Source organism: Eupeodes corollae, chromosome 1 (genome assembly GCF_945859685.1).
Source record: "Eupeodes corollae chromosome 1, idEupCoro1.1, whole genome shotgun sequence".
NCBI classification, from domain to species: domain Eukaryota; kingdom Metazoa; phylum Arthropoda; class Insecta; order Diptera; family Syrphidae; genus Eupeodes; species Eupeodes corollae.
In genome coordinates, this window is record NC_079147.1 from 252,590,258 (window position 1) to 252,606,142 (window position 15,885).

Consider the following 15,885-nt stretch of genomic DNA (forward strand, 5'->3'; position numbering starts at 1 on the left):
TTTTTTGTCCGTTGTGGGTTATATTTTTAGGTACAACTTATTACTCACCCTCCATAGGGGTGAAAGAAGAACCACGTTTTATTTTTCCGTTGCATAAATGCATTGCATGTGAACTACATAGGTACCCTGAAGCCTGAACTGAATGTGAACAGTGAACCCAAAACGAATCCCTCTGCGCCCACTTTCCTCCTCATGCGTCATGCTTAAAATAATATTATGGTGGTGAAAAGAAAGTAGGTAGCTTAGGTACTCTTCTCCTTCTCTATATAAGTATGTATTTTTGTTTTCTTAGGTTTTTTTTGTGAGTTTGTCGGTTTAACCTTCTCGTCCCTTTTCTCAGAAATCGCCTTGTGTCCATATGACGGTAATGTGGTGGTGATGGCGGCAGCAGCAACAGCAGCCAGCCAGCGGTACGGTGATGGTGAACACTCAAATTAATGGCAATTTGGGAACAAAAGTGAACACCAACAAAAAAACACGTTTCCCCTTTGTACCTATAAACGATGCGTGTATTTACTATCCCAATTCTCAAGATCCTAGATCCCAATCCCACTGCCTATATGTCGACTGTTGCTCACCATAACCATGCGTCGTCGTCGATCGTTGCTTGTTCGTTGGGCTAAAATAAAAATGGGGTTGAAGAAATGCACAGACTGAGTTCTGTTTGATCTTTTTTTTTTGTTGGTGTCCTAAATTTGTTTTTCTGCGCACAAGCAAGCAGGTAGGACGACGACGACGATGCGACGGTAGTTTTGTAAGGTTGGGCAGGTAAATTGTGTTATGGAATCGTAGCGTTGCGGTTCATTTCATTTAGTCATCATGATCATCATCACGTGTAAAACCTACGTGGGATCATTCAGAACTTCTTTATTTGGGTGAATAGGTATACTTTTAAAACAGGTTAGGATGGGAAGTTGAAATTGCGAAATGGGAGAAAAAGGGAGTAGAAAAGAAACCTTTGTTCTTTTAAATCTTTTATGAACAATTTACAACCCCTATCGCTATTCTTTATACCTTTAACGCTTATACAATCTTTTACGCTGTTTCTTAGTTTTTATGACTAAAGGATTAAGTAAAAAGAAAATCAAAATTTATTACGTTTCTAAGGATTTAAGATTAACATAAAATTTCTAAGATTTAAGTAGGTAGGGTTAATTAGTTCAAGGGTTACCATAGACCAAATTTAAAAAGTCAAAAAGTGAAGGGAAATTATTAGATTGTTAAGAAAATTCTGAAAAGTCCAACTTAAACCAAAACGATTTCAAAATGGATTATCCCAGACTTTACTCTGGACATGTTTTTCTCTTATAGTATTCACAGATCAATCATTTCCGATAGACTTTCTCTTGGATGAAGTGTTAATTTTTTTAAACTTGGATCTAGTTTTTAAATGAAATTAGTCAGTTTTTTAGCCAGTTCCACAATTCCTTAAACAAAAGCAAAAGAGGTAAGGTAGGTAATATCTTATAATTACTTACTTAGGTCCTCAGACCTACATTGTCCTAATTTCATAGTGGAGCTTAGCTCCTCAACTACAACGAATTTCTTTGTATATATTGTGCGCGCACTAAACGGGTTATGAATACCCTTATAACGACTTAACACAGTGCGAGCAATTAGGAAAGGAGGATAGGATTAGAAAGGGTAAACATAATGAGTGGGAAATATTGAGTCAAGTGAAGCATTCCACATTGGTGTAGTGCGGCAAAAGAAAGAATCTCTTTACTAAACAGTACGTTCGAAATTGGGCTCAAGGGTTAATTGATGGGCATTTCTAGCAGTACGGGTATTACGATTGAATTGTTTAAGGGAAGGAATGCAACTGGTTATTTCAATAGAGCACTGTTTATAAAAATAACATTAAACAATAACTGGCATGAGACCTTGAGGCGGTGTTCAAGAGAAGCAAATGTCTGGTCTGGTGAGAGAACGATTAACGATCTCCTATCATTTCTAGAGCTCTTTTTTCATTTCTATCTAGAAGACCCAAGTACGTTATTGGAACTCATGTTTTGGACGAATAAAAGCTTTGTAAATTATAGCCAACGCAGAAGGGGTAAAAAACTTCTTGCATCGTCGGAGAAAACCTAAACACTTGTCAAGTATGTGATCACTCCGCAACAAGTGGCTTGTGATCACTCCACAACAAGTGGTTTATGATGCACATATCCAGGACTGATAGTGGTTCAGTCTCCTTGATGCAAGTACCGATCATGAAAAGTGACATTGGTGGACAATTACTGTTTTGAGACAGTAGACAGCATTCCGTTTTCGAAGCATCAAATTCTACACGGTTTTTGATGCCCCATTCGACAATGCTGTCAAGATCGATGTAGTGGGTTAGAAGTTTCAGACAAAAGATCATTTATGAATATAAGGAAGAAAGTTGGAGACAAAACGGAGCCCTAAGGCACACCAGCGATATCGGATTTGAAACCGTCCAATATTACTTGAATTGAACTGTCCGAAAGGTAATTTCTAACCCAACAAAGAAGAGATTCAAGAGAGCTTCGTGTCAAACTCTATCAAATGCCTTTGAAATATCAAGTTCAATAATCTTACTTTCTCCAAAACGATGTAAGGATTTTTTCCACTTTTCCACGAAAGTCATTCTGCAAGTCATTAAGAAGCTTCCGTTCTTCAAGATATTTCTTAAGCTGAAAATTGATCAGCGTTTCAATGACCTTGGAAAGAAGGGACGTAAGTGCAATTGGACAATAGTTAGAAGGGGAGAAGGATTCGCCTTTTTTAGGGACAGGCTGGACAAATGCAGTTTTCCATCTACTCGGAAAGAGACCAGTAGAATAGGAGAGATGGAAAAGCTTACGCATTGGTTTTGCCAGCGTTGAAGAACACCTCTTCAGAAGAATAGAATTTATGGAAATTTGTTGCATCTGCTCAAAAAACTAAGACATCTTGCGGCAGTTTTGGCGACATCGGGTATGTGATCGCTTCACAAAAGGTGGTTGCTGATGAACATTCCGAGGATGTAAAGATTTTCAGTTTCGTTGATGCAAGTGCCACTCAAGGACGGTATATCTCGCTTTAACGATTCAAGACAGCCTTGGGTTTTCGAATCATTAAATTCCATACGGTTTTTTATTAACCATTGGACAATGCTGTGTAGGTCGGAATTTAATGAGCTAATCTTATCATGTCAACAACCTGATAGGTCCTTATCAGTGTGGCTTCAGACCACTTAAGTTCACTATCGGCAAATATTGACACTACGGCAGATCTTGGAAAAAACCCAGGAACTTGAAATTGATACCTACCATCTCTTTATCTCTTTACCTTTATTTTAAAGGTATGAAAGCATCTATAGGGAAGAGCTCTACAGAACAATGTCTAGTTTTGGCATCCCTGTCAAACATATCCGTTTGTGCAGAATGACGATGGAGAATGCACGGTGCTCTATCAAGGTTGGAAAAGATCCTACTGATGCATTTGGTGTAAAAAAAGGTTTTAGACAAGGCGATGCACTGTCATGCGACTTCTTCAACATCGTTCTTGAAAGAATTGTGCAAAACTCAACCGTCAACACTAGAGGCACAATCTTCCAAAGGTCCATCCAATTACTCGGAAATGTTGATGATATTGACATAATTGGAAGATCAAAGCGAGATGTCAGTGGAGCGTTTTTGAGGATTGCAACGGAAGGGAAGAAGATGGGTTTGGTGGTCAATGAGGGCAAGACCAAGTATATGCTGTCACCAAAAAATTACATTGAACAACGACGTCTTGGGCAAAACATCACCATTGAGAGCTTTAACTTCGAGGTAGTCAAGGACTTTGTCTACCTTGGCACTGCTATAATCGCAGACAACGACACGAACGCTAAAATCAAACCCTCTTGCCAATCTCTGCTTCTTAAGACTTTACCATCTTTAAGAAACTCATCATCACGGTTCTCATTTATAGTTCTGAAACCTGGACCCTGTCAAAGAAAGATGAGAGCGTCTTAGGAAGCTTCGATAAAAAAATTCTTCGGGTGATTTTTGGTCCCGTAAGCGTAGATGGAGAATGGAGGAGAAGACATAACGACGAACTGTACGGGCTGTACAGCGACACTGACCTAGTTAGCAGAATTAAAGTCCAACGGCTTAGATGGCTAGGTCATGTAGAGCGAATGGACATCAACGCTCCAGCCCGGAAAGTCTTCGAATCCAATCCCGAGGAACGGCGCAGTAGAGGAAGACCGCGACTCAGGTGGCTCACCCAAGGGGGGAAGACCTCAACCAACTTAGCGTGCGAAACTGGAGACAGCTAGCTAGGGACCGAGCTGGCTGGAGACGCATGTTCGTTGAGACCCAGGTCCGCCCAGACTGTATTTAGTAAGTAAGTAGGTAAGTAAGTAATCATATTTTTCCGTAGCAGTTCCACATCCGAAATGGAGGTTTGTGAGTTTGGAAACGAATATGAAAAGCTAAGAGTGCTATCATCAGCGAAACAATGTATTTTATTAGAAGTAGTAGACAGGAGATCATTTATAAAAATGAGTAATACTTTCGGAGACAAATCGGAGCCCTGAGGCACACCAGCATTTATTTTACGGGTTTCAGACTTGAATCCGTCCAAAACAACTTGAATTGAGCGGTTCGAAAGAAACCAACGAAGAAGAGATTTCAATACCAAAAGGACGCATTTTCAATAAAAGGGCAAGATGTCAGACTTTATCAAATGCCTTTCAAAAAATATCAAGTCTTACTTTCTCCAAAACGATTTCTTTCTGCAATAGATGTGGAAGAGACACTTTTCTTTAAAAAGACTATCACTTTGGCGATCGTTTATGGGTTATTTGATGCGAGCCCAAGTCTAATGTTTGGTAGACCTAATTCACTTCGAAACAGTCATGCTTAAGGCAGACAGTCTTCATCCTTGAAAACCACTTTAAGCTACTTAATAATCCCTATCTACTTAAAGATATGTGCCCAATTTCGAGCTAATAAAAAGCATTCATTGCGAATATAATAATTCCAAGAAAACTCATTAAAGTGAAACCTTACTAAACAAAAAATTGTCTGTAATGCTGATCACCAGGTAGGTTTTATATTGGTAAATACCTACCTACCAACCCATTACGCATCCCAACTTGATAAATACAAAAAAATAATAAAGATAACCGATGTAGGTGCAGATCGGTATTTGTTTCTCTTTCGACACAAGATCACCTTTAATTTTGTATGTAGGTATCTTTCTTCTGCCACGCATTCAATTCAAGCTTCAAAATAAGACCTTAAAAAATCTGAATAATTGATTCACCCAAATGAAGAAGAAGAAGAAGACTAACAAAAAAAATTAAAAAAAAAACACCCAACCCAGCCGCAACCCATAAATCTTAAAAAAAAATCACACACCCAACAAAAAGAACAACAACAACAACAATACCAACATCCAAATCACCATCAGCAGCATCAAGAACTAGGTATAGCTGAATCTGATGCGGGCTGAGCGGGCTGATGTTGTTGATGTGCTGTATTTGCTATACGGGCATGATTTGAAATGAAAAGAAAACAAAAAATGCCTGATGCGAAATTTCGGAAAACCTGAACTGCTCCTCTGCCTCATTCCCACTGCTACCACCCGCTGTTTGTCCCAATCAAGCGATCTTTAACGTCCCACACCCCATTTATGTTTTTGGTATGCGCGCCTATCGCCACCCACCACAACGAAAATCAAGAACCAAAAACAACAAAAAAAAACTGGTCAATGTGACCACGATCGACGAACGTCGCGTCGTCGAGGCGTTCGTCGTTGTCGACTGATGATGGCGACAACGATCAACGACGGACGGTGGTGGTGACAACGCCACTTCGCCACATCGAGGAACCTTTCACTATAACGAATATATGCGCATGTTTCCTAATCACCCTGTGTGTGTCACCACCATCATCGCTGAGAAGATGAAGAAGAGATTTGCTTTAATCAGCAAAAAGGGAAAACACCAACAACAACGAGGCCCCCAATCATAAAAAACAAAACGCGGCTAAAAGCATCGCCTTCGCCATATAGCCATATAGCCATATCGCCACGCTGAAGATCGTCGTTGTCGTCATGTGTCGTTGTCACTCTCGCCTCCTAGGGACCAGTTAAAGTGGGAGAGCGCACAGCCAGCGCCAGCGACACACAAAAAGTATGGACTGACCATAGTGTAGCGTCGTAGTCAGACGCGACGACGGACAGACGGTTAGACTGGTTATTAATTCTTTTTTTTTTCGTTTGGTTAATTTGTTTTTGCGGTGGGTCGGAAGCAGTGGCACTGATGGTGGCGGTGGTGCTGAATTCTATGGAAACTGGGGAGCCTATTTACAACCCACTCTGTATAGTCTCTGTATAATTAGTAAACTTACTGACGACGAGCGACGGCGGCGGGTGTTGGGCGTGTGAGAACGCGCATGTGTTTTCTATACCTACGATTTATAAACTATTTACTTGCTTGGAGCTTTTTTTTTCCGAGACGAACTTTATTCCTCAATAAACTTTGTTTTGTTTTTTGATTAAAATGTTTACGCTGCTGAATTCGGCTTTTTTCATATGAGTCTTTTCTTTATGAGAGTGCGATCTCGAGAGTTTGGCCATTAACGGCCCTCATCACCTCGCCTAGCTGTACTATCACACGGGTTTGGTATACCTTCCACAGATTGGCATACCATAGGTAAACAAGACGTTCGATTGCGTAGCACTTTATCTAGTCTTAAGTTAGGTATACGCATAATGCTTTAGACTGGGCGAGATCAATGTCAACGGCAAAAACAGTTTTCATCGCATCAATGAAGATAATGGGGGGGAGGAGACTAAAAAGAGTTGCCATATTCTTTGCAATGTCATAAGATCTTGTAGTAAATAAATAAACAAAATATTTTGGGCGTTGAAAAGTAAATTGATATTTTTTAATGTGACATATGAGATTTTTAAGAATGATTGTTTTGTTATTTTAAGGGTATGGTTGCATTTGCAAATTGTTTGTGATTTTATATATACCAACTTGTCTTACAACTGAATTAATGTTGTGAATAAATAAAGGGGGCAATAGTGTCATTTGTATTTCTGTATGTCATAAAAGTTTTATACATTTTTATAAACAATTAAACAAAAACTTCATCACTTACCTACCTTCCTAAAGGACAAAGATAAGTCTAAAGTCGAATATGCACTTTAAGGATCAGTCTTTTTCGTTTGTTCAAGAAGCAATTGCATGAGTCTTTAATTTTACTTTATTTTTGTTAGATGTATGGTAACCCTCTTTGTCCATCCATTTAAATTTTATTGCTGTTCTTATCACAATTATGGTAATAGTTCGAAGACACAATTTAAGCATCATAAAATAATTTAAAGGCATTTTAAAAATCTCTAGTCAAATTAACATAATCAACTCGATTTTCCTAAAATCGTAAAATATACTTCAAAACTCACCAACGAGCTACACAGAAGAGCCAGAGAGAGCCGCTCTCCTATATTTACACTAAATACATGAAAAACGAACCGTTAGAAAATAGGGAATGACAAAATTCATTTTGTTTTGTTTTATCAAACTTTTGAGACGCCTCATTTTGACAGTTGTGCTTCGTCCTTATCTAAAACTATTTTTTCTTTGATTACAAACAAATATGAGAAAACTATTAAACTTCTAAATAAGTAATCTCAAAAGATCTAAATATATACGACCTTACGGTTATTTTAAAGTTATCTTATAAGTTACAAAAATCAATTTTATTTATTCGGATCGGTCAAAATATTGATTTTAAAAATATTGATCTTGCAAAAAGAATTGATTTTGATCTGAGATCAATTTATTTGTTTTTGACATAACTAACCTATTGTTTCCAACACTTTGAAATCAGAATAATTTACAGCCATCTGTTTGAAAAAAATGGCTACAAAGTAAGTGAAGAATGATTTTGACGTTTCACAATCAGCTGCTCGGTAAAGACACACGAATTCAAAATGAAATAAATCGTTTAGTATTTAAATACAAATATAAATAATTAAAATTGTGTCTTGAATTTGATTTTATTGAATTTTAAAAAAAAACTTTTGTTTTTAAGTTAAAGTTATTAAATCAAAAAAGTTTCTTATTTTATATATTTGCATTTGTCAATAATATGACAGTTCCAGATTGGCTAGCTTTGTAGTGTAGTTTTGCATTCACAAAGCTAGTTGAATTTTGACTACGTAGCCACTAGCTTTGTAAATGCGACCAATGTATTAAGGGGCGGTTTGTATTTGTTTGTACCTTTGACAAATATGGTGGCGTTCAATATCGTCAAACATGCTGCCGAATATTACTTCCCATTCATTTGGATTTTTACCATTAGTGGAAAACCTAAATCTAAAATTTCATTTAAAACTTAATTAGCTTTTAATGTTACAAGCATGTGTTCATGTTCTCAAAAATGCTTGTGGAACCAGCAAAATATCAACATACTTTGATTTCCTTTCAGCATAATTTAACAATCCATTTGATTGAGCGTTTAAATTTTCGAATTCGAGTTAATCAAAAATGGCGATTGTCAAATATATTTGATAATATGAATTCTTCAAAAATCAAATTTCAGATTAAAATATGAATTTACAAATAAACCAACAAACGAGTGGCTTGTTTCCTATTCGATCATTCATCATAAACGTCAAACTCGTGACATTACTGAAATATCATTACTCGGCAGCAAAATTCATTCTTTGTAGAAATTTGACAGATTTGTTTGCTTTTGTCGTTCTAAAAGTCTATTAATATTTGTAAAATATGAAGTCATTGTGTCGTTCTTGTTCTTTACGGAGTTTAAAGTGTCATATAGTTCAGACTTGTCTCCAATACTAAGAGATGGAAATTTCTCAGGCAGTGGTTATTTTCCTTATTGGCATTTTGACAGATCAGGTATTCGTTACAGTAGTCGTTCCTATTACATTATTAAAGAAAAATTCTAGCAATTTGAACAAATGACAAACAAATGATTTTCGATCATTCATAAGCGTCAAACTCGTGATCTTATAGAAATATAATTTTGCAGCAATTTGTGTGCGGCGAAGTTAATTTTTTGTCGAGATTTGACAGATTCGTTTACTTTTGTCGTTTCAAAAGTTTTTTAGGATTTGTAAAATATGACGCCATCATGTCGTTCTCCAAGGAGTTTGAAATGTCAAATAGTTAAGATTTGTCCTCAATTCTAAGAAATGGAAATTCTCAGGCAGGCTGAGCGCAATGACAATTTGCCGGCGTTAGTCTTTTGTGTTTAAGGGTTATATTAAAATTTGTGATACTGATAGTTTGACAGATCATGAATTTCTTACAGAAGTCGTTCCTATTACATTGTTAAAAAGAAATCTATCAATTTGAACAAATGACAAGCAAATGATTTTCGATCATTCTTAAATGTCAAACTCGTGACCTCATTTCGCAGCAGTTTGCGCGCTTTGTCTAGATTTGACAGATTCGTTTACTTTTGTCGTTCTAAAAAATCATCATGTCGGTCTCAAAGAAGTTTGATATGTCAAATATTTAAGATTTGTCCTCAATTCTTAGGGAAGGGAATTTCTCAGACAAGCTAATAAGAGCAATGACAATTTGGCTTCTTCAGTCATTTTGATTTTTGAAATGATATAAACAGTTGTGATACTGGTATAAATTGACAGATCAAGAATTTCTTACAGAAGTCGTTTTGTATTACATTATCAAAGAAAAATTCTAGCAATTTGAACAAATGATTTTCGATCATTCATAAACGTCAAACTCGTGACCTTACAGAAATATAATTTTGCAGCGAAATTCATTCTTTGTCTTGATTTGACAGATATGTTTACTTTTGTCGTTCTAAAAGTTTTTTAGGATTTGTAAAATATGAAGTCATTAGTCGTTCGCTAAGAAGCTTGAAACGTCAAATAGTTAAGACTTGTACTCAATTCTAAGAGATGGAAATTTCTCAGGCAAGCTAAGAGCAGTGGTTATTTTCCTTCGTCAGTCATTTTGCGTTTTAAGGTTATATAAACAATTGTTATACTGGTAGTTTGACAGATCATGAATTTCTTACAGAAGTCGTTCCTATTACATTGTTAAAAAGAAATATATCAATTTGAACAAATGACAAGCAAATGATTTTCGATCATTCATAAATGTCAAACTCGTGACGTCATTTGGCAGCAGTTTTCGCGCTGGGAAATTCATTCTTTGTCCAGATTTGACAGATTCGTTTACTTTTGTCGTTCTAAAAGTCTGTTAAGATCTGTAAAACTTGAAATTATCATGTCGGTCTCAAAGAAGTTTGAAATGTCAAAGTGAATTCGCAGACAAGCTAATAAGAGCTATGAAAATTTGACTTCTTCAGTCATTTTGGTTTTTGAAGTTATATATGAAGTTTTGGTACTGGTATAAATTGACAGATCAAGAATTTCGTACAGAAGTCGTTCATATTACATTATTAAAGACAAAATCTAGCAACTTATTCAAATGACAAGCGAATGATTTTTTTTGACATAACTAAAGTAAAAAATAGAACCGGCCACAAACGTCATCACAGTGTCATTGCGAATAAAAACGTTTTTGACATTTGTGCTTTGGCTTCCATAGGCTTTTATGTATAAGATTCTTTCTTGAATTTGTACTTCCTCCGTCCTTCAACCTCCCCCTCCCCTCCCCTTCCCCCTTCTTTGAATTCTACGTACGCTTTTGATTTGTTTGTTTCCTATTCAAAATCTCATGTATATTGTTATGTACGTAGGTTTAATTATCATCATCCGGGTTCTGGGGCGAAAAGCAGCACCGCACAAAAAAGTGGGTGGATTATGAGAATGTAGAATTAGGTATAAAAGAGAGAAACACAGAAGACACACAAAGAAGAAAAAAAAACTTGTTTTATTTTTTGAAGACTTTCTACAAGGGTGGGTTGCAGATTTCCAACAACAACTTCTAGACGCCCTAGGTACAAGCACCACACGATCACCCAGTGAACTTCCCGAAACCCAAGAACTCTGTCTCGTCCGCCATTCCTGCTGCTGCACTATGTTACTTTGTCAGTGGCCAAAGGGTAGGGAATTGTCTTTTTTTCATCATGATTTTTGGGTTGTTGTTCATGTTCATGTCTAAATTTTCGTCGAGTAGAATTGTATTCCCTTTTAGTTCAGTTCAAAAATAAAAACAACAAGAACTCAAGACTAAACATCCTTTGGCAAGTCTTGTCCTCCTTTTTCGAAAGAAGAGAAAAAATTGTTGTTGTATTTTTGTTTTTATTTGGTTTATAAATAGCGCGCCGAGTGAGATTGTAGTGGTAGAGTGGGTTCGGCAGGTGGTCATATAATAAACCAAGCAACAGCAGCAGCAGCAGTAACGGCAAGCACCAAGCAGGTAGGTAGGTATAGGTATGTAGGTAGGTTGAGGCTTGAGAGTTTTGAGTTTTTGCTTTTTGGATGATTTGGTTACCTTCAACCCAAAAGACAACTACTATAGGTATAAGATGATGCCTATACCTACCTACCTACCTACCTACCTACCTACCTACCTTCTTTATGATCTCATGGCTTTGGCCTTCGTTTCGGAAAGTTTCACCACCATCGCACGTCGCTCTTCGTTATCGCCGCCGTCATAGTTGTCGTCGTCGTGTCAGTTAGTCGGTTCTTAAAATGTGTGGTGTTATTTTGCTCATTGTTTTTTTTTATTTTTTTGAAAGTAAACCTCTAAACGACGATGAGGCGGAGGAGGTTGAGATAAAAGAATGGAAAATCCCAAAAATCCCCTAACTAAACGAAATCTTTCCCCTCCGCTTTACACAGAGCATCACCACCACCACCACCGTGTGTCGGTAGATGCGACTGATGGCGACGACGGATGTACCTACTTTTATTTTGTTGATGCTGCTAATGGTACAATACCAATATTAACCAGCAATAATAACAACAACAAATTCAATACCTCTCCGGCTCCTCTGTCAGTTATAATGACGTTCGGCGGACCTGTTGAATAGAAGTAGAAATATGTATTATAAATGAGGGCGGCTTGATTGAGTTTGTATGCGTAGGCAAGTGTGGGTGAGGTAAGGATAAAGCGAGGAATTTTTTAAGTAGCACTTTTTTTTACTATACAGTGGCGCAGTTGCTTCAAAGACTTGTCAGGGCGCAATTTCTTGTAGCTATATCAAAATTGATGGTACCTTTCTTTGGTCCCATACAAATCTAGAGATTTAAGTGAAAAACGAAGCTTAGCAATTAATATCTATATTGATGTTGTTACTCTTGTGCGTATAGACACAAAAATATGCACCGAAAAGATGTGAAAAATCTCTGTACACTGTTCGTATTACCTATACTTAAGGTGTTTCAAGCCGTCAGTCTTTTTAAGAATAAGTACTACGTACAAGGTTTTGTGCGTCTGCAGTTTTGGCCATTCTCTTGTGCAATAGTCAATAGTCAATAGTCAATAGTCAATAGTCAATAGTCAATAGTCAATAGTCAATAGTCAATAGTCAATAGTCAATAGTCAATAGTCAATAGTCAATAGTCAATAGTCAATAGTCAATAGTCAATAGTCAATAGTCAATAGTCAATAGTCAATAGTCAATAGTCAATAGTCAATAGTCAATAGTCAATAGTCAATGCTTAGTGCTAAGTGATCAGTGTTCAGTGTTCAGTGATCAGTGCTCAATACTCAATGCTCAATACTCAATACTCAATACTCAATACTCAATACTCAATACTCAATACTCAATGCTCAATTCTTAATGCTTAATGTTCAACGCTCAATTCTCATTTCCCAATGCTCAATCCTCAACGCTGATTGCTCAGTTCTCATTTCTCAATGCTCAATGCTCAAGGCTCAAAGCATGTTGGCAAATAAGTAAACCATTTAACTCATTTTAGATTATTATGCTCAATGCTTAGTTCTCAATGCTCAATTCTCAATGCTCAGTGCACAATGCACAATGCTCAATGCTCAATGCTTAATGCTTAATCCTTAATGCTTAATGCTTAATGCTTAATGCTTAATGCTTAATGCTTAATGCTTAATGCTTAATGCTTAATGCTTAAAGCTTAATTCTTAATGTTTAATGCTTAATGCGTAATGCTTAAAGCTTAATGCTCAGTGCTCAATACTCAAAGCATGTTGGTAAATAATTAAGCCCTTTAACTGATTTTAAATTTTTTTTGCTCAATGATCAATGCTCAGTTCTCAATGCTTAATGGTCAATGCTCAATGCTCAATGCTCAATTCTCAATGCTTAATGCTCAGTGCTCAAAGCATGTTGACAAATAAATATGCCATTTAACTGAATTTAGATTATTTAATTAGGTTCTTCATCGGTTTTTATTGGAACATTTTCAAATTTTATTTGTTTTCACTGCATTTCAACCTTAAACATAAATTCAACTTAAAAATTAATAAATTACGGGGGCAACAATTTGTTGAGAACTATGTTCTAGTTACCATAGTTCTCATTCCAGTGGGCGAGTAATACGATCAGGGACCTCAAATTTTAAGCCGGATACGAACGGAAATGAAAGCTCATTTCATGGCAAGAATTACTTTTGGAGAATTTGACAATTTCCTGTAAGGGGCAGGGGCTTCACCTGGCGTTTACGATTTCAGCCATAGGAATTCAATGCATGCTACCACAATGGAGCTTCGACCTCACGTTTTGTTTGACAATCGTAAGGAAAAAAACGTAATGTGACTCCGAACGGAAGTTCTAGTTCAATTATCTGAACATTTGCTTTGTCTGACAGCTCAACAGCTGTAAAATAATGTCAACAAACAAAATATTTGCTCTTTGGAGGGATAAAATAATAGAAATGTCATTCAAAGCATTTTTTAACGAATCGAGCAATAAAAAGCTCTCTTGCTGAGGTTAGAAAAGTCACTAAATTTAGTAAAGTAGATCCCTTTTTGATATTGGTATAAATTAGAACCCAAATGAAGATTTGCTGCCATGTATGTATGTATGTAGAAATATCGAAACAAGTCATAAAAAGATTGTTTAAGAATAAGAACCTGAATAGAAACTTCACTAGATGTAAACCAGAGAAGTCGAAATAAAATACTAATCGAAGACAAAAACATATTCACAAAAGTTCACATTTTCTACATATGATCGCTTAAAGTGATGAATTTAAGTTCGAAGTTCTTGTAAAAGTTGGAAGACTGTGTGTCAGAATTCCTTCATAAAACAATTGGACCATAAATACAATAAGTAGAATGTTAATCACATCGGGTCTACAGTTATATTTTTGCGATATCTCACATCATTATGGTTAAACAGATCAAAACAAAAATGAAAATTTAAATCTGTATACAGGGTATCCCAAAGTCCTTGCTGCAAAAGACAGCAATGGAAAAAAAACACCTATGGTGAGAACTGTTGCACACCCTGTAGAGACATTCTGGACAATCATTTGAACATCAATTATGTGGATTATACACCGTAAGCTTGAATTTTTGAGCAACAAAAATAATAGGGTATTATAAAAATCTCAGTTGAGCAGTGTATTAGTCTAACTCCGAAGAATTATCTAACAGTATTATACAGGGTCCGGCAAAAAGATCTCCCATATTTTAAAAGGCAATGACAAATAAATAAACAATTTAACAGAAAAATTTTAAAAATTTATAAATAGCTTTAAATATAAACGTCTAAAAATACGGGAGGTTTCTTTGCCGGATCCTGTATTACCGTGACTAATCCTCAATGTGCAAGGCTAGCCACAACAAACAAAGATTTTTACCAAAAACTATCTTTAGATGTGTTCACCATTAATCTTCTAAAATATGAACAAATTTCTTTACAAACTACTTCATAATGAATTATGCTTAAAAATATATGATCATTGAAAATCAAATAATTGAAGCACTTTTAAAAGGTGCTTAAAATATACTATACTATATTAAGTGGCTTAAATTTATGACAAGAACTGTACTTGAGAACACTTTTGCTACTCAAGAACTTTGGTGTGCTTAAAAATTTGATGCCAACATTTTGCATTCGAAGTACTTGAAATTTTTGAGTATACTAATCTCAGAGTACTGTTGTGATGCTTGCATTTGAAGTTTTAGTTCTCTAGTTGTATAGAACTTTGAAGTGACCACTAGAAAATGATGAAATAAATAATAATAATTAATTATATAGATTATTCATAAGGATTAACCCAAAATTCCATATGTCTGTACTGTATGTACTTATAGATCATAAAATTTAATCCGTGTGACTTTCATGCGCCTTAATTGCTTTTGTACAAACATAATGCGCTCCTGTTAATTATCTCTTTGTGAAATGAAACGAAATGAAATGACGCCGTTTTGTCGGCAATGGTGGGTGAATTATATTGAATCTAGGTATCAGCTTTCTTTTGAGTTGAAATTCTAGGAATATGACATGGTTTAAGATATACCCACACCCCCTAAGGATTGAAATTTCAAAAAAAAAAACATAAATTATGCCCTTTTTTCCGCCTTCAATATACCTACACTATTTTTATATACATACCTTCAGTTTGCATTTGCAATGCATTTTATTGAAGTTTCTCATAGTTATCACATCGTATATTGGTACTCGTACTTACGCTTTCTTTTCGTCCTTGTTTTTTCTTGAACCTATAGAATACACCGGCCAGCAGTGGGACTAAGCTATATGAGACATGGCAACATTAATACAATCCGCATATGTGGAGGCTGCTTATGAAGATATGTTCAAAGAAATTACACGCAAGCTGTATGGGGAAGAAACCGGAAATGGATTGCATACACTGGGAACACCGGTCGCACAGGTGGCCACAAGTGGACCAACTGCACCAGAAGGCGAGCGTTCTTTTACAAATTTGGTAAGATTGCCGGTAAGTAATTCAAAATTGAAGTCTTGCTCTTTTTTTAGTCCATTCCAATTTCAAGGTGTATAACGTATTTGTTTTTCA

At 36.2% G+C, this 15,885-nt stretch overlaps 1 protein-coding gene across 4 annotated transcripts in view; it reads left to right on the plus strand.

Moving 5' to 3' along the window:
- Nucleotides 1-15,885, plus strand: part of LOC129953857 (protein charlatan) — a 64,555-nt gene that overhangs the window by 34,552 nt on the left and 14,118 nt on the right. For 3 of the 4 annotated variants that reach the window (XM_056067364.1, XM_056067367.1, XM_056067365.1), the window contains exon 2: nucleotides 15,575-15,807. In XM_056067364.1, the coding sequence (XP_055923339.1) occupies nucleotides 15,613-15,807 (195 nt within the window). In that variant the 5' untranslated portion in view covers nucleotides 15,575-15,612. The remainder of the gene's footprint in view (nucleotides 1-15,574; nucleotides 15,808-15,885) is intronic. The other variant, XM_056067366.1, reaches the window with a different exon arrangement.